The sequence below is a fragment of the Anolis sagrei genome, chromosome 12 (assembly GCF_037176765.1).
Source record: "Anolis sagrei isolate rAnoSag1 chromosome 12, rAnoSag1.mat, whole genome shotgun sequence".
Taxonomy (NCBI): domain Eukaryota; kingdom Metazoa; phylum Chordata; class Lepidosauria; order Squamata; family Dactyloidae; genus Anolis; species Anolis sagrei.
In genome coordinates this window covers 9,781,512-9,800,000 of record NC_090032.1, presented here as the reverse complement: position 1 = coordinate 9,800,000, position 18,489 = coordinate 9,781,512, and the positions used below count along the sequence as shown (strand labels likewise).

The following is an 18,489-nucleotide window of genomic DNA, read 5'->3' as shown; positions in this document are numbered from 1 at the left end:
TAAGATTTGATCAAGGCAATCTCCTCTAATCAATCCAGCCTTAATTACTTCATTATAACTTATTTCTTAATATGAAGACCATGAAGGAATTTATTTAGAATAAAAGCGTTTCTGAAATTACCTGCTATTTACATTAAGTGGTCAGAGGATGGCGCTCTCTCACCATATGACCTTAGATGTTCCAAGTCTTGGATTGATACTATTGATTTTTTTGTCCTGCCAAACTTCTCTTGTTGATTTCTTATCTATGTAAACATCGGCTAGAGCAACCTGACCCCAGGTTCTGTGTCAATCATCTGTAGGTTTCTCATGCTTGCAGATTAACTCCCTGGATCAGGTAGGAACAAGAATCTTCTATCTTATTCTAAATTATTATGATTTCCCTTTATTATTTTATTTTCTCCTAACGGCTGCCACAGTGAGATCTGTTGGAAACTAGGAAAATTGGGCTTATATATCTGTGGAAGGTCCAGGGTGAGAGAAAGAACTCGTATCTGTTTGAGGCAACCTCTGAGGATGCCTGCCATAGATGTGGACAAAACGTCAGGAGAGAGTACTTCTGGAACACGGCCATACAACCCAGAAAACTCACAGCAACCCAGGGTTGAAGATGCTTTAGCCACTTAATACTGTTACTATTAGAACTGTATTTTCTCCCAACTCCAAACCGTTTTCTTTCTTTTTTTTTTGTATCAAAAACTGGCCACTTTGTGCTTTGCCTTCTCTGTTTTCTATAGCACATTCCTAATAAACGTGAAGCCTCATCTTCATTGATTTTTCTTCCCCCAACACTGGGGAGTTTCCTTTTTTTCCTCTTATTGTAAAAGCCAACACCACAAAAGCCATGATTCTCAACCTGGGGATCGGGATCACTGGGGAGTGTTGCCAGAGGGGATCACCAAAGACCATCAGAAAACACAGTATTTTCTGTTGGTCATGGGAATTCTGTGTGGGAAGTTTGGCCCAATTCTATTGTTGGTAGGATTCAAGGGGCTCTTTGATTTTAGGTGAACTATAAATCCCAGCAACTACAACTCCCAAATGTCATGGTCTATTTTCCCCAAAATCCACCAGTGTTCACATTTGGGCATATTGTGTATCCATGCCAAGTTTGGTCCAGATCCATCATTATTTGAGTCCACAGTGCTGTCTGGATGTAGGTGAACTACAACTCCCAAACTCAGTCAATCCCCAGCAAACCCTTCCAGCATTTTCTGTTGCTCATGGGAGTTCTATGTGCTGCGTTTGGTTCAATTCCATCATTGGTGGAGTTCTGAATGCTCAGATTTTAGGTGAACTATAAACCCTAGCAACACCAAAATGTCAAGGTCTATTTTCCCCAAACTCCACCAGTGTTCGCATTTGGGCATATTGAGTATTTATGCCAAGTTTGGTTCCGTTTCATCATTGGTGGAGTTCAGAATCCTCTTTGATTGTAGGTGAACTATAAATCCCAGCAACTACAACTCCCAAATGACAAAATCAATCAACACCAGTATTCAAATATGGACGTATTGGGTATTTGTGCCAAATTTGGTCCAGTGAATGAAAACACATCCTGCATATCAGATATTTACATGACGATTCAGAACAGTAGCAAAATTATTACAATGTTATGGTCGGGGGTCACCACAACATGAGGAACTGTATTAAGGGGTCTCGGCATTAGGAACGTTGAGAACCACTGTGCTAAGAAGTACCACTTTTTAAAAAATCTGGATTTTTTAGAAGCTGCGTGTCAATAAAATTTGGAAGAAATTAATATAATAATAATAATAATAATAATAATAATAATAATAATTCTGCCAGAAGAACAAAACATATTTTATTGCCAACCTATTTACAGCGGAAGGGATGCTTCCCACAACCTCAAGAGCACAGAAATATACGCTATTTTTCCAAAGTAACAAAGGAGTGAGGCCGGAAGTGATCCGGCAAGAGCAAGAATAATAAAAAGGGCAAAAATCATCTTTTTAAAGTGAGGCAAGACCATAACAAGCTTTTGCACTTTGTGCAACGAATACATGTTGTGAGCTTTTCTTCTTAAATGGTGAATAGTTATGGAGAAAAAACACATTTTTGTATGTATTTTGTATGTATTTTTGAACCTCCGAGGTGGCTGCCCACTTGTAGCCATATTCCCAGCTCTCAAAAGGATTCTTCCGTAATATAATTTAGCTTTTAGCTTGTCCCAGAGGCAAGTAAAGGGCGGAAGTGTGTGGAGACGCACTCGTAACAAGAAGTCCTCTAAAAGAAAAAAACCAGGAAAGACACTGTTTAGAGACTAAGAAATTGCTCAACAGAAGTGCTGACGTACCTCTCAGCCAAATCCTAAGGCTGCCTCCTTAAGAGAATCTGGAAATACTATTTTTCCCAAATAGGACTTCTTTCTGGCAGCCTGAGTTTCTGAAGAAGTCGGACTCAAGGGGACAAAAGGACAGTGAATACGCACTGCATGCTGGGGCTTGTTATTCCTTTCCACCCCAGGAATCAGAGGAGGTAGTTAAGTTACTTCGGTGTTGTTGACTTTGTTGATGATGCGAGAGCGGCGTGGGATGCATTCCAGGTCGAACTTGCTCTCGTAGATGGTGGGGCAAAGGTGCCAGCGGTTGTCCCGATAAATACCCAGGTAAGTGTAAACGTCGGGCTTGTAAGACAAGAGGCACTTGACGCCGGTGGCCCGGATGACGGCATCGGCCACCAGCACCTGCTCCTCGTTGGTGAAGTCCTCGGTGTAGACGCAGATGACCTGCTTGCGCTCCGAGTCGGGGCAGCAGGGGCTGACTTTGGCCACCCCGATGCGCCCCTCAAGTGCTGCCCGAGCAATGCCGCGCCAGGCGTGGTCCACTTTGAAGCCGCTATCCAAGTGCATCAGCCACTTGCCGGTGAGCACTCGCCGGTTGAGAGCCAGCTCCTTCACCGTGTCGAAAGTAATATGGCGGCCGCTCCCCTGCAGCCGCTCCCAGTCCTCCTGCAGCCCCACCACGTCGCCTCCTTCGGGGCAGAAGCTGGGGCCATAGACCGCGATCCAGCCCACCGGCTCAGCATTGCGCTCGGGATCCCCGAAGCGAGAGACGCGGGACGGCTGGTAGGTCTGCAGCCACTCCTCAAATTCGGCCCGCGGGGTCTTGCGAGCGTCAAACACCACCCAGGGGTCCATGTCGGCCGCCATGGATTCGGCCGCCAAGTGCTCAGCTGCAAAGGCCGCCTCTTTCTGGGCCTCATCGTCATGTTGGCTGGACATGGTTCTGTGAAAAGACAAAACAGGAAATCATCATCATCATCATATTTAATTACTTATTAATCGCCCTCCATCCGAGAATGCTCTAGGCGATTTACATCTAAATTGTAAAAGATAAAATACATATATACAGAAATTAAAAATTAACAGAAATCAAATGCTCCAGTAAAAAGCCAGTAAAAAGCCAGGTCTTAAGTGCGAGAGTAAAAGGTCCTAAATCACGCATGGCTCTCATATAGGGTGGCAAGGAATTCTATAAGGCCGGGGCAGAAATAGAGAAAGCCCATCTGCGCCTGGTCCTTTCCAAGTGCACTTCTCTAGGACCCGGTATATGGAGTAAGTCACATTGGGCTGGTTGTTGCGAGCTCCGATGATGGGAGAAGGAGAGGCGGTCCCTAAGGTACGATGGACCCTGGTTGTAAAGAGTTTTAAAGGTCAGAACTAGTATCTTATACAGGCCACGGTACCTAGCTGGAAGCCAGTGTAGATGCCGCAGCACTGGTGTTCTATGGCATTTCATGGGCGTTCTTGTGAGTAACCTGGCTGCCGCATTCTGAACAATACGAAGCTTTCGGGTCGTAGACATCGGAAGGCCCACATACAGGGCATTGCAATAGTCCAGCCTAGACGTGACCGTGGCATGGATGACCGTTGCCAGAGCCTCGTCAGATAGGTAGGGTGCCAGTTGCCTCGCTTGTCGTAGATAGAAAAAGGCCTGTTTGCTGGCAGCAGCGACCTGAGCTTCCATTGTCAGCTGCGAATCCAGGACGACACCTAAGCTCTTAACAGTGGTCGATGGAGATAAGGCGGCACCATCGAAGGTGGGCAACGGATGAGTCAGACCTGCCGGGCGGCCATGCCAGAGAATCTCAATCTTCACCGGGTTCACCTTCAGTCAGCTAGCACGTAGCCAGTTCGACAGAGCCTCCAGACATCGGGTGAAATTGTCTGGAATTGATGTTGCTCCAGGCACAGAAGGAGTTGGGTATCATCCACATATTGGTAACAGTCCAGGCCGAAACTCCGAGCCAAACTAGCAAGGTGTCTAACGTAGATGTTGAAGAGAAGAGGGGAGAGAATTGCACCTTGGGGGACCCCACATAGGAGGGAGGGATCTATCAGAGACTTGATCCATGTACTCCACGCGTTGACTCCGGTTCCGGAGAAAAGAGTTGAACCAATTAAGGGCCTCACCGCGAACCCCGGACATGGCAAGACGGTGAATCATTAGATCGTAGTCGACGGTGTCAAACGCTGTGGTAAGGTCGAGAAGTACCAATAGCACGGATCCACCGTTGTCAGACTGGCGACGGAGTTAATCCGTAATGGCAACCAGGACTGTCCCATGGCCTCGGCAAAAACCTGACTGGAAAGGGTCCAGGCCGGCTGTGTCATCCAGGAATTGTTGCAATTGTCCCAGTACAGCCCGCTCTATCACCTTACCTAAGAATGGCAGATTAGAAACAGGATGGTAATTGGCAAGGGTCATGGGATCCAAGCTAGGGACGAACCCTTGCCTCTTTTAGGTTGTGCAGAAAAAAACTCTGTTCAAGAGAGCCATTGATTATACTGTGCAACGGATCGAGTAGACTTTCCAAGCAGCTCTTGATCAGCCAAGACGGGCACGGATCAAGAGAACAAGTAGTTGCTTTTGCAGTAGCCAGAATTCTGCCGACATCTTTTTGATCGAAGATAGGCCCACTAAGCGGCCACAAGGTCTCCAACTCACTCAAAGTGTCAACTGTGGGAGGGAATCGAACAGACAAGCAGACTCCCAACTGGTCTGTATTTATATCCCTGCTTGCACAGAAAGAGAAATACAGAGACACAGAGTAAGAGAGAATCCAACAGGACAATATAAATATAATAATAATAATAATAATAATAATAATAATAATAATCCTTTATTTATACCCCGCTCGAGGACTCGGTGCGGCTTACAAGGGGCCGAGCCCAAATACATCAGTAAAAACAACAACACAACAATAAATGAACTCAAAACAAAGCAATACACATTAACAACATACGATGATGCATTAAAATCTATGCCAGGGCCAAATGTAATAATTAAAATTTTAAAAATATGCAGGTGAAAAGGGTAGGTATTTGGAGGGGGATGGGGCGTGCAGATATCCTAGATTATTAGTAAAGTGCATTTGGGGACATATTGCTTGGAGTTTCCTTATTCTGGGAAGGCACGCTGGAACAACCATGTTTTCAAGCTCCTCCTAAAAACTGCCAGCATTGGGGCATGCCTGATGTCCTTAGGGAGAGAGTCGAGGGGCCACCACCGAGAAGGCCCTGTCCCTTGTCCCCACCAATCGTGCCTGCGATGCAGGTGGGATTGTGAGCAAGGCCTCTCCAGATGATCGAAGAGATCGTGTGGGTTCGTAAAAAGAGATGCGGTCACGCAGGTAGGCGGGTCCCAAACCGTTTAGGGCTTTGTAGGTAAGCATACAGAGAAATAAATACAGAGAGGTATAATAGGGAACGCGGAAACAAGAGAGAGATACAGAAAGATACACAAAGAGAGAAAATGGATATGGATAGAATATGTATCTTTTGTATTGTCGAAGGCTTTCATGGCCGGAATCCATGGGTTGTTGTAGGTTTTTCAGGGCTATATGGCCATGTTCTGGAGGCAATTTTTCTCCTGATATTTTGCCTGCATCTATGGCAAGCATCCTCAGAGGTAATGAGGATGCTTGCCATAGATGCAGGCGAAACGTCAGGAGAAAAATTGCCTCCAGAACATGGCCATATAGCCCGGAAAAACCTACAACAACCTATGTATCTTTTATTTAAAAATACATTTTAATATGTGTATAACAATGTTTATGTGTTTTGAATATTCTGTAATCTGCCTCCAGCCACAAAGGAGAGGCGGGTAAGAAATAAAATTATTATTATTATTATTATTATTATTATTATTATTATGAGAAATATTCGGAGAGAAATACAGATAAAAACTCTTGAGACAAAGGTACATACAGAGAGATGACAGAAAAAGAAAATCAAGAGACAGAAATATATAGAAAGAGATGGATAAGAGGGAACCAGGAGAATATAAATATAGAGAAATAAATACAGAGAGATATATAATAGGGAACACGGAAGCAAGAGAGATATAGAAAGATGCATATAGAGAGAGAGAGAAGAGACAGAGGGGCAGAAGTCAGTTCCATCTTGTCTCCTGTGCTTTACTAATAATATAATATATTGTATATACATATAATATTTATAAGAGAAGAGAATTATGCTGGGGGAAATGGAAGGAAAAAGGAAGAGGGGCCGACCAAGGGCAAGATGGATGGATGGGATCCTTGAAGTGACTGGATTAACCTTGAAGGAGCTGGGGGTGGTGACGGCCGACAGGGAGCTCTGGCGTGGGCTGGTCCATGAGATCACAAAGAGTCAGAAACGACTGAACGAATGAACAACAACAATGTAATATAATATAATACTAATAATAATACAATATTATAATTGGGTTGTTGTAGGTTTTTTCGGGCTATATGGCCATGTTCTAGAGGCATTCTCTCCTGACATTTCGCCTGCATCTATGGCAAGCATCCTCAGAGGTAGTGAGGTCTGTTGGAAGTAGGAAAATGGGTTTATATATCTGTGGAATGACCAGGGTGGGACAAAGGACTCTTGTTTGCCAGAGCTAGGTGTGAATGTTTCAACTGACCACCTTGATTAGCATTTGATGGCTTGGCAGTGCCTGGGGAAAAAACCATCAAAGTGGTGTCATCTGCATATCTAATGTTAATGTTTCTTCCAGCAATTTTAACCCCATCCTTGCATTCGTCAAGCCCCGCATATTACATGATGTGTTCTGCATACAAGTTGAATTGGTTGGAGGAGAGGTTACAACCCTGCCGTACGACTTTCCCAATCTTGATCCAGTCTGTTGTTCCACGGTCAGTTCTGACTGTTGCTACTTGGTCCTTATACAGATTACTTTTGATATGAAATCTATATCTATCTATCTATCTATCTATCTATCTATCTATCTAATAAAAGTGAATGTCTGTATGTAGAGGGCGGACATAGGAAGGTGTATGTGGCAGCTTTCTGATCGGCTGCCACTTTCACTGGCCACTGTGACCAACACGGGTGACGCACCTGGACCAAACTTGGCACACATAACCGCCATGACCCCCTTTACGTCCTGGGAGGTGGACCACAGATTATGGGATTTGTAATACTTTCAAACAATTTGGTTCCCAGGGACCACTGTGGCCCCCAACAAAGACCGATAAAGACCAAACTTGGCACACTGAGCCCCCATGACCCACTCTACATCCTACTGCAGTTTGGAGGAGGGCAGACCATGGATGATGGGACTTGAAGTACCTCCACTCGCTTTCCGAGACCGCTGCAACCCTCATCCAATGACTGAAAAAGACCAAACATGGCACACATAACCCCCATGACCCCCTTTACGTTCTGGTACGGTTTGGGGGAGATGGACCACGGATTATGTGATTTGTAGTACTTTCAAACAGTTTGGTTCCCAGGGACCACTGTGGCCCCCAACAAAGACCGATAAAGACCAAACTTGGCATACCGAGCCCCCATGATCCACTCTACATCCTACTGCGGTTTGGAGGAGGGCAGACCATGGATAATGGGACTTGAAGTACCTCCACTCGCTTTCCAAGGCCGCTGCGACCCTCATTCAACAACTGATCAAAACCAAACTTGGCAGAGAGAACCCCCATGATCTCTTTTATGTCCTGGTGAGGTTTGGGGGAGGATGGACAATGGATGATGTGATTTGTAGTATTTTCCAACACTTCGAGTTCCCACAGTCCACTGCGGCCCCCAACAATGACCAATAAGGATCAAACTTGTCACACAGAGTGCTCATGACCCATTCTACATGCTACTGCGGTTTGGAGGAGGATGGATCATGGATGATGTGACTTGAAGCACCTTCACTCATTTCCCCAGACCGCTACGACCCTCATGCAATGCCTGATCAAGACCAAATGTACTTCACTCACTTCCCAAGACTGCTATGACCCTCATCCAATGCCTGATCAAGACCAAATTTGGCACACAAAGCCCCCATGACCCAATCTACATCCTGGCGCAGTTTGGAGGAGGTTGGACCATGGATGATGGGACTTGAATTACCTCCACTCATTTCCCAAGACTACTACAACCCTCATGCAATGCCTGATCAAGACCAAACGTACTTCACTCACTTCCCGAGACTGCTACGACCCTCATCCAATGCTTGATCAAGACCAAACTTGGCACACAGAGCCCCCATGACCCTCTCTACATCCTGGTGCAGGTTGGAGGAGGATGGACCGTGGATGATGGGACTTGAAGCACCTCCACTCATTTCCTGAGACTGCTACGACCCTCATCCAATGCCTGATCAAGACCAAACTTGGCACACAGAGCCCCCCTGACTCATTCTACATCATGGTACAGTTTGGAGGAGGATGGACCGTGGACGATGAGACTTGAATTACCTCCACTCATTTCCCGAGACTGCTACGACCCTCATCCAATGCTTGATCAAGACCAAACTCGGCACACAGAGCCCGCATGACCCATTCTACATCCTGGTGCAGTTTGGAGGAGGATGGACCATGGGTGATGGGACTTGAAGTACATTCACACACTTCCCGAGACTGCTGCGACCCTCATCCAATGTTTGATCAAGACCAAACTCGACACACAGAGCCCCCATGTCCCTCTCTACATGGATGATGGGACTTGAAGCACCTCCACTCACTTCCCGAGACCGCTACAACCCTCATCCAATGCCTGATCAAGACCAAACGTACTTCACTCACTTCCTGAGACTGCTACGACCCTCATCCAATGCTTGATCAAGACCAAACTTGGCACAGAGTCCCCATGACCCATTCTACATCCTGGTGCAGTTTGGAGGAGGATGGACCATGGATGATGGGACTTGAAGTACCTCCACTCATTGCTATGACCCTCATCCAATGCTTGATCAAGACCAAACTTGGCACACAGAGCCCTCATGACCCATTCTACATCCTGGTGCCGTTTGGAGGAGGATGGACCATGGATGATGGGACTTGAAGTACCTTCACACACTTCCCCAAACTGCTGTGACCCTCATCCAATGCCTGATCGAGACCAAATTTGGCACACAAAGCCCCCATGACCCTCTCTACATCCTGGTGCAGTTTGTAGGAGCATGGACCATGGGCGATGGGACTTGAAGTACCTCCACTCACTTCCCGAGACCCCATGCTAGTAAATAAATAAAAAATAAGTATGGATAGGCAGAGAAAGAGAGGTAGATCTTAACACAAAGATCTATAGAGAGAGAAAGGGAGATGGATATGGATAGAAGGACATATAGAGAGACAGAGAGAGAGAGAGGAGTATAGAGAAGGCATAGGCCTACTTGGGGCCTTCCCTTCTGGGTGTTTTGGACTCCAACTCCCACCATTCCTAACAGCCTCAGGCCTTCTCCTTTTCCCCCTCAGCCGCTTAAGCGGCTGAGGGGGAAAAGGAATAGGCCTGAGGCTGTTAGGAATGGTGGGAGTTGGAGTCCAAAACACCCAGAAGGGAGCCCCCCAAGTAGGCCTCTCCTAGGCCCAGGCCCACACCTGGAAAGGAAGGCCTTCGGGCGCTCTTCCGGGCCGGGCGCCCCTTCTTCATGCCAGGCGCACAACCGGAAGTGACGGAGACACGCCGGAAAGAAAACAATCATCGGGACGCTCTAGGAGGGCTCTGGAGGTGAGAGAGAGGAAGCCAAACCGGAAGTGACGCCATAACTTGTGATCCAGAGCAGCACCCCTTCAGTCCCAAGGCCAAGCTGCTCTCCTCTTCCATGGCAAACCTATCATTCTAGGGTTTCAGAAGACTTTGAGTGGGATATTCATATTGATGATTCTGGGCTGTGTTTCCATCTCTATTTGAAGGGATTTGGGGATTTTAAAAAATATAGTTATTGCAAAAAGGCCAAAACAAAGTGCTTGTAGTGTTTTACCTCATGGATAGCATATTATTATCCTTATTATTATTATTATAAGATCATTTCAATATCTGATTATTATTATTATTATTATTATTACAAGATCATTTCAATAGTGACAAAATAATATTCATAGGATCACCTCAATATCGAAATAATATCACATCAATATCTGAATGTGATCGATAGTAATGAAATTCATAGGATCATCTCAATATCTGAATGTGATGGATAGTAATGAAATAATATTAATAGGATCCTCTCAATATCTAAATGTGATCAATAGTGACAAATAACATAGGATCACATCAATATCTGAATGTGATCGATAGTGACGAAATAATATAGGATCTCATCAATATCTGAATGTGATCGATAGTAAGGAAATTAATAGGATCATCTCATTATCTGAATGTGAACAGTAGTGACGAAATAATATAGGATCTCATCAATATCTGAATGTGATCGATAGTGACGAAATAATATAGGATCTCATCAATATCTGAATGTGATCGATAGTAAGGAAATTAATAGGATCATCTCATTATCTGAATGTGAACAGTAGTGACGAAATAATATAGGATCTCATCAATATCTGAATGTGATCGATAGTAACGAAATTAATAGGATCATCTCATTATCTGAATGTGAACAGTAGTGACGAAATAATATAGGATCTCATCAATATCTGAATGTGATCGATAGTGACGAAATAATATAGGATCTCATCAATATCTGAATGTGATCGATAGTAAGGAAATTAATAGGATCATCTCATTATCTGAATGTGAACAGTAGTGACGAAATAATATAGGATCTCATCAATATCTGAATGTGATCGATAGTAACGAAATTAATAGGATCCTCTCAATATCTAAATGTGATAGATAGTGACGAAACAATATAGGATCACATCAATATCTGAATGTGATAGATAGTGACGAAATAATATTAATAGAGTCCTCTCAATATCTAAATGTGATCAATAGTGATGAAATAATATGCATAGGATCATCTCATCTGAATGTGATTGATAGTAATGAAATAATATTCATAGGATCCTCTCAATATCTAAATGTGATTGATAGTGATGAAATAATATTCATAGGATCACCTCAATATCTGAATGTGATCGATAGTAATGAAATTCATAGGATCCTTTCAATATCTGAATGTGATTGATAGTGACAAAATAATATTCATAGGATCACCTCAATATCGAAATAATATCACATCAATATCTGAATGTGATCGATAGTAACTAAATTAATAGGATCCTCTCAATATCTAAATGTGATCAATAGTGACGAAATAATATGCATAGAATCATCTCATTATCTGAATGTGATAGATGGTGACGAAATAATATAGGATCTCATCAATATCTGAATGTGATCGATAGTAAGGAAATAATATAGGATCTCATCAATATCTGAATGTGATCGATAGTAAAGAAATTAATAGGATCCTCTCAATTATCTAAATGTGATCAATAGTGACGAAATAATATAGGATCTCATCAATATCTGAATGTGATCGATAGTAAGGAAATAATATAGGATCTCATCAATATCTGAATGTGATCGATAGTGACGAAATAATATAGGATCTCATCAATATCTGAATGTGATCGATAGTGACGAAATAATATAGGATCTCATCAATAACTCAATGTGATCGATAGTGACGAAATAATATAGGATCTCATCAATATCTTAATGTGATCGATAGTGACGAAATAATATAGGATCTCATCAATATCTGAATGTGATCGATAGTGACGAAATAATATAGGATCTCATCAATATCTGAATGTGATCGATAGTGACGAAATGATATAGGATCTCATCAATATCTAAATGTGATCGATAGTGACGAAATAATATAGGATCTCATCAATATCTGAATGTGATCGATAGTAAGGAAATTAATAGGATCCTCTCAAAATCTAAATGTGATCAATAGTGACGAAATAATATAGGATCTCATCAATATCTGAATGTGATCGATAGTGACAAAATAATATAGGATCTCATCAATATCTGAATGTGATCGATAGTAAGGAAATTAATAGGATCCTCTCAATATCTAAATGTGATCAGTAGTGATGAAATAATATGCATAGGATCTCCTCAATATCTGAATGTGATAGATAGTGACAAAATAATATAGGATCACATCAATATCTGAATGTGATCGATAGTAAGGAAATTAATAGGATCCTCTCAAAATCTAAATGTGATCAATAGTGATGAAACAATATTCATAGGATCACCTCAATATCTGAATGTGATAGATAGTGATGAAATAATATGCGCAGGATCATCTCATCTGAATGTCATCGATAGGAACGAAATAATACTCATAGGATCACCTCAGATATTGACAAACTGGGATGTGTCCGGAGGAGGGCGACTAAAATGATCAAGGGTCTGGAGAACAAGCCCTATGAGGAGCGGCTTAAGGAGCTGGGCATGTTTAGCCTGAAAAAGAGAAGGCTAAGAGGAGATATGATAGCCATCTATAAATATGTGAGAGGAAGCCACAGGGAGGAGGGAGCAAGCTTGTTTTCTGCTTCCTTGGAGACTAGGACGCGGAACAATAGCTTCAAACTACAAGAAAGGAGATTCCATCTGAACATGAGGAAGAACTTCCTGACTGTGAGAGCCGTTCAGCAGTGGAACTCTCTGCCCTGGAGTGTGGTGGAGGCTCCTTCTTTGGAAGCTTTTAAACAGAGGCTGGATGGCCATCTGTCAGGGGTGATTTGAATGCAATATTCCTGCTTCTTGGCAGAATGGGGTTGGACTGGATGGCCCATGAGGTCTCTTCCAACCCTAGGATTCTATGATTCTCAATATCTGTGATTAATAGTAATGAAATAATATTCATAGGATCCTCTCAATATCTAAATGTGATCAATAGTGGCAAAATAATATGCATGGGATCATCTCAACATCTGAATGTGATAAGATAGTGACGAAATAATATAGGATCCCATCAATATCTGAATGTGATCAATAGTAATGAAATTAATAGGATCCTCTCAATATCTAAATGTGTCTGATAGTGATGAAATAATATGCATTGGATCATCTCATTATCTGAATGTGATTGATAGTAACAAAATAATACTCATAGGATCATCTCAATATCTGACTGTGATCAATAGTAACGAAATAATATTAATAGGATCCTCTCAATATCTAAATGTGATCAACAGTGACTAAATAATATGTATAGGATCATCTCATTATCTGAATGTGATCGATAGTAATGAAATTAATAGGATCCTCTCAATATCTAAATGTGATGGATAGTGACGAAATAATATTCATAGGATCACCTCAATATCTGAATGTGATAGATAGTGACAAGATACCAACGAAATCTCTACCTCTGAGGATGCTTGCCATAGATGCAGGCGAAATGTCAGGAGAGAATGCATCTAGAACATGGTCATATAGCCCGAAAAAAACCTACAACAACCCAGTGATTCCGGCCAGGAAAGCCTTCGACAATACAGTGACGAAATACATATACACATGCACACATTTCCACATATATACACACAAATATGCATATAATAATCATCATCATCTTTATTTATACCCCGCCACCATCTCCCCGAATGGGACTCGGGGTGGCTTACATGAGGCCAAGCCCGGTAGTACGATTACAATAACATAACAACAACATAACACAAAAGCATGAAGTAAACATCGCAATAGGATAAGTAAAGCATAAAAATATAATAAAAAAATAATACAGAGAAAAATCAAACACACACAAGCACACACATATACACAATATGCATGTACACATATAAACACGCAAATACACACACACACACACACACACATATATATGTATACACACACACATATACACTTACTTACTTACTTACACGATCCCTCGTAGTCCGAGGATGATGGTCCTCCAAGTGTAGCATCCTGGTGGTGGGTCCGTAGGTGACTGTGGAGCCCTATTCTTGATCTGCATCTTCTCCCGCAGTGAGGGCATCGGTTTCCAGGTGGAAGGCGGTCCCTGTCGGGGTTGGCTTGACGCGCCTTTCTCTTGGCATGTTTCTCTCTTTCGCCCTCCATTCGTGCCTCTTCAAATTCTACAGCACTGCTGGTCACAGCTGACCTCCAACTGGAGCGCTCAAGGGCCAGGGCTTCCCAGTTCTCAGTGTCTATGCCGTAGTTTTTAAGGTTGGCTTTGAGCCCATCTTTAAATCTCTTTTCCTGCCCACCGACATTCCGTTTTCCGTTGTTGAGTTCGGAGTAGAGCAACTGCTTTGGGAGACAGTGGTCAGACATCCGGACAATGTAGCCGGTCCAGCGGAGTTGATGGCGGAGGACTATCGCTTCAATGCTGGTGGTCTTTGCTTCTTCTAGCACGCTGACATTTGTCCGCTTGTCTTCCCAAGAGATTTGCAGGATTTTCCGGAGGCAGTGCTGATGGAATCGTTCCAGGAGTTACATGTGACGTCTGTAGACAGTCCACGTCTCGCAGGCATATAGCAGGGTTGGGAGGACAATAGCTTTATAAACAAGCACCTTGGTCTCCCTATGGATGTTGTGGTCCTTAAACACTCTCTGCTTCATTTGGCAAAATGCTGCACTCGCAGAGCTCAGACGGTGTTGTATTTCAGTGTCAATGTTGACATCTGTAGACAGTCCACATTTCGCAGGCGTAGAACAGGGTTGGGAGGACAATAGCTTTATAAACAAGCAGCTTAGTCTCCCTACGGATGTCCTGGTCCTCAAACACTTTCTGCTTTATTTGGAAAAATGCTGCACTGGCAGAGCTGAGGCGGTGTATTTCGGTGTCAATGTTGACTTTTGTGGAGAGGTGTCTGCCAAGGGAGCGGAAATGGTCCACATTTTCTAATGTTACACCATTAAGCTGTATTTCTGGCATTGGAGAGGGATTGGTTGGTGACTGCTGGAACAGCACTTTGGTTTTCTCGATGTTCAATGACAGACCGAGCTTCTTGTGTGCTTCTGAGAAGGTGTTTAGAGTGACTTGTAGGTCTTCTTCTGAATGTGCACAGACGACATCGTCATCAGCATACTGGAGTTCTATAACAGATGTTGTTGTAACCTTGGTTTTGGCTTTCAGTCTGCTAAGGTTAAATAGCTTGCCATCTGTCCGATAGATGATTTCCACTCCAGTGGGAATCAACAAGATGAAGTCTCATAGCGATGAAGATTGAAAATAACGTTGGGGCAATAACATATCCCTGTTTGATGCCTGATTCCACCTTAAATGGGTCACTTTGGGAGCCATTGCTGCCCAAGACTGTTGCCATCATGGAGGAACCGCAGGATGTTCACAAATTTGTTTGAGCACCCGATTTTTTGGAGGATGGTCCAGAGAGCGCTGCGATTCACTGTGTCGAATGCCTTTGCAAGGTTGATGAATGCCATGTACAGAGGTTGGTTTTGTTCCCTGCATTTTTCTTGGAGCTGTCGTGCAGTGAAGATCATGTCCACGGTTCCTCTGGAAGGGCGGAAGCCGTTCTGGGATTCTGGGAGGGTGTCTTCTGAGAGGGGCAGAAGGTGGTTTGCAAGGATTCTTGCGAGGATTTTCCCAGCGGAGGTTAGGAGGGAGATACCTCGATAGTTTCCGCACTCTGTTCTTTCCCCTTTTTTGAAGAGGGTGATGATGGTGGCATCCTTGAAATCTGCTGGGATTTTCTCGGTCACCCACACTTTTTCTATGAGCTGTAGGAGCTGTTGTGTCAGCTCAGGTCCTCCCTCTTTAAAGATTTCAGCAGGGATCCCATCTGGTCCACTGGCTTTGTTATTCTTCTGTTGGCTGATGGCATTGCTGACTTCTAAACTAGGCAGTGCTGCAAGCTCATCCCTGGCTTGTTGTGGGATTTGTGAGAGAACCTCTTCGGCCACATTGGAGCTGCGGTTCAGGAGGCTTTGGTAGTGTGCTTTCCAACGCAGTGCAATTGATTTTTGGTCCTTCGAAAGTTTGGTTCCATCCGATGAGTGTAGAGGCTGTATGCCATGGTTTCTTGGTCCGTAGATGACCTTTGTGGCTTTGAAAAATCCCTGAGTATTATGGGTATCTGCCAGGTGTTGGATTTCTTCAACCTTCTTTGTCCACCAGATGTTCTTGGGTTCTCTTGTCCTTCTTTGGACTTCGGCTTTTGCACTGGCGTAGATCTTTTTCTTAGCAGCACAGTTGATTTCTCTCTGCCATATTTGGAAGGCTTTCCTTTTCTTGTCAATTAGCTGTTGGATCTCATATTCATACTGAGATTGGTCAACATCCATCATTGTTTGAGTCCACAGTGCTCTCTGGATGTAGGTGAACTACAACTCCCAAACTCAAGGTCAATGTCCACCAAATCCTTCTAGTGTTTTCTGTTGTTTATGGGAGTCCTGTGTGCCACATCTGGTTCAATTCCATCGTTGGTGGAGTTCAGAATGCTCTTTGATTGTAGGGGAACTATAAATCCCAGCAACTCCTAAATGAGAAAATAAAAAAAATTGAGTGAAGGCAATACATTGGCTTGTTAGGTGTACGCTGCACAAATTCGGTGCCAATTCATCCAGTGGTTTTTGATTTATGTTAATCCCACAAACGAACATTACAGTTTTATTTATATAGACTAGCCGTCCCCTGCCACACGTTGCTGTGGCCCTTATGGGGGTTCTGTGTGGGAGGTTTGGCCCAATACTACTGTTGGTGAGGTTCAGAATGTTCTGGGATTGTAGGTGAACTATAAATCCCAGCAACTACAACTCCCAAATGTCAAGATTCTATTTTTCCCAAACTCCACCAGTGTTCATATTTGGGCATATTAAGTATTTGTGTAGAGTTTGGTCCAGATCCATCATTGTTTGAGTCCACAGTGCTCTCTGGATGTAGGTGTACTACAACTCCCAAACTCAAAGTCAATGCCCATCAAACCCTTCTAGTGTTTTCTGTTGGTCATGGGAGTCCTGTATGCCATGTTTGGTTCAATTCCATCATTGGTGGAGTTCAGAATGCTCTTTGATTGTAGGTGAACTATAAATCCCAGCAGCTACAACTCCTAAATGAGAAAATCAAAAAATTTTGAGTGAAGGACATACTTTGGGTTGGTAGGTGTCTTGTGTCCAAATTGGGTGTCAATTCATCCAGTGGTTTTTGAGTTCTGCTAATCCCACAAACGAACATTACATTTTTATTTATATAGACATATTTATTTATATAGCTGTCTCCTGCCACGTGTTGCTGTGGCCTAGTGTGGTGATCTGGAAAATAAAGTAATGAGAAAGTGTTGGTTTCTAATATATGTAATTTCTTGATGCTTGTAGGTAAACAGTATTTGATTATGTTTTCTTGCCCTGGTGAAGGGAGTTGGACTGGATGGCCTTAAGTATTTTCTATTGGTCATAAGGATTCTATGTGGGAAGTTTGCCCCAATTCTATCACTTGTGGGGTTCAGAATGCTATTTCATTGTGGGTAAACTATAAATCCCAGCAACTACAACTCCCAAATGTCAAGGTCTATTTCCCTTAAACTCCATCTGTGTTCATATTTGGGCATATGGAATATTCGTGCCAAGTTTGGTCCAGATCCATCATTGTTTGAGTCCACAGTGCTCTCTGGATGTAGGTGAACTACAACTCCAAAAGCAAAGGACATTACCCACCAAACCCTTCCAGTATTTTCTGTTGGTCATGGGAGAACTGTGTGCCAAGTTTGGTTCAATTCCATCATTGGTGGGGTTCAGAATGTTCTTTGATTGTAGGGGAACTATAAATCCCAGCAACTACAACTCCCAAAACCACTGAATTGTCACCAAATCAAATTGAGAAAATCAAATTTTTTTGAGTGAAGGACATACATTGGCTTGTTAGGTGTATGCTGCACAAATTTGGTTTTTGAGTTATGTTAATCCCACAAACGAACATTACATTGGGTAGTTGTAGGTTTTTTCGGGCTCTATGGCCATGTTCTAGAGGCATTCTCTCCTGACGTTTTGCCTGCATCTATGGCAAACATCCTCAGAGGTTGTGAGGTGTGTTGGAAACTAGGCAAGTGGGATTTACATATCTGTGGAAATATGTGGGAGAAAGTACTCTTGTCTGCTTGACACAAGCATTCTCTCCTGATGTTTCGCCCACATCTATGGAAGGAATAGACTCAATCAGGGCCAGCTAACACCTCCCAACAAAGGATTCCCCCAGGCGGGAAGCAACCGGGCTTTGTGCTGGTCAATGACCGAAATAAATGATTTGATTGATAGAGGCATTC

At 43.2% G+C, this 18,489-nt stretch overlaps 1 protein-coding gene across 1 annotated transcript; it reads right to left on the bottom strand.

The window, feature by feature from the left end:
* Positions 1 to 1,800: 1,800 nt before the first annotated feature.
* Positions 1,801 to 9,967, bottom strand: C12H11orf68 (chromosome 12 C11orf68 homolog). Its single transcript, XM_060758199.2, has 2 exons — positions 9,856 to 9,967; positions 1,801 to 3,248 (listed from the first exon to the last, which is right to left on the bottom strand). The coding sequence occupies exons 1-2, from the start codon at positions 9,957 to 9,959 to the stop codon at positions 2,504 to 2,506; spliced, it is 849 nt and encodes a 282-aa protein (XP_060614182.2). The 5' UTR covers positions 9,960 to 9,967; the 3' UTR covers positions 1,801 to 2,503.
* Between the last annotated feature and the right edge of the window lie 8,522 nt (positions 9,968 to 18,489).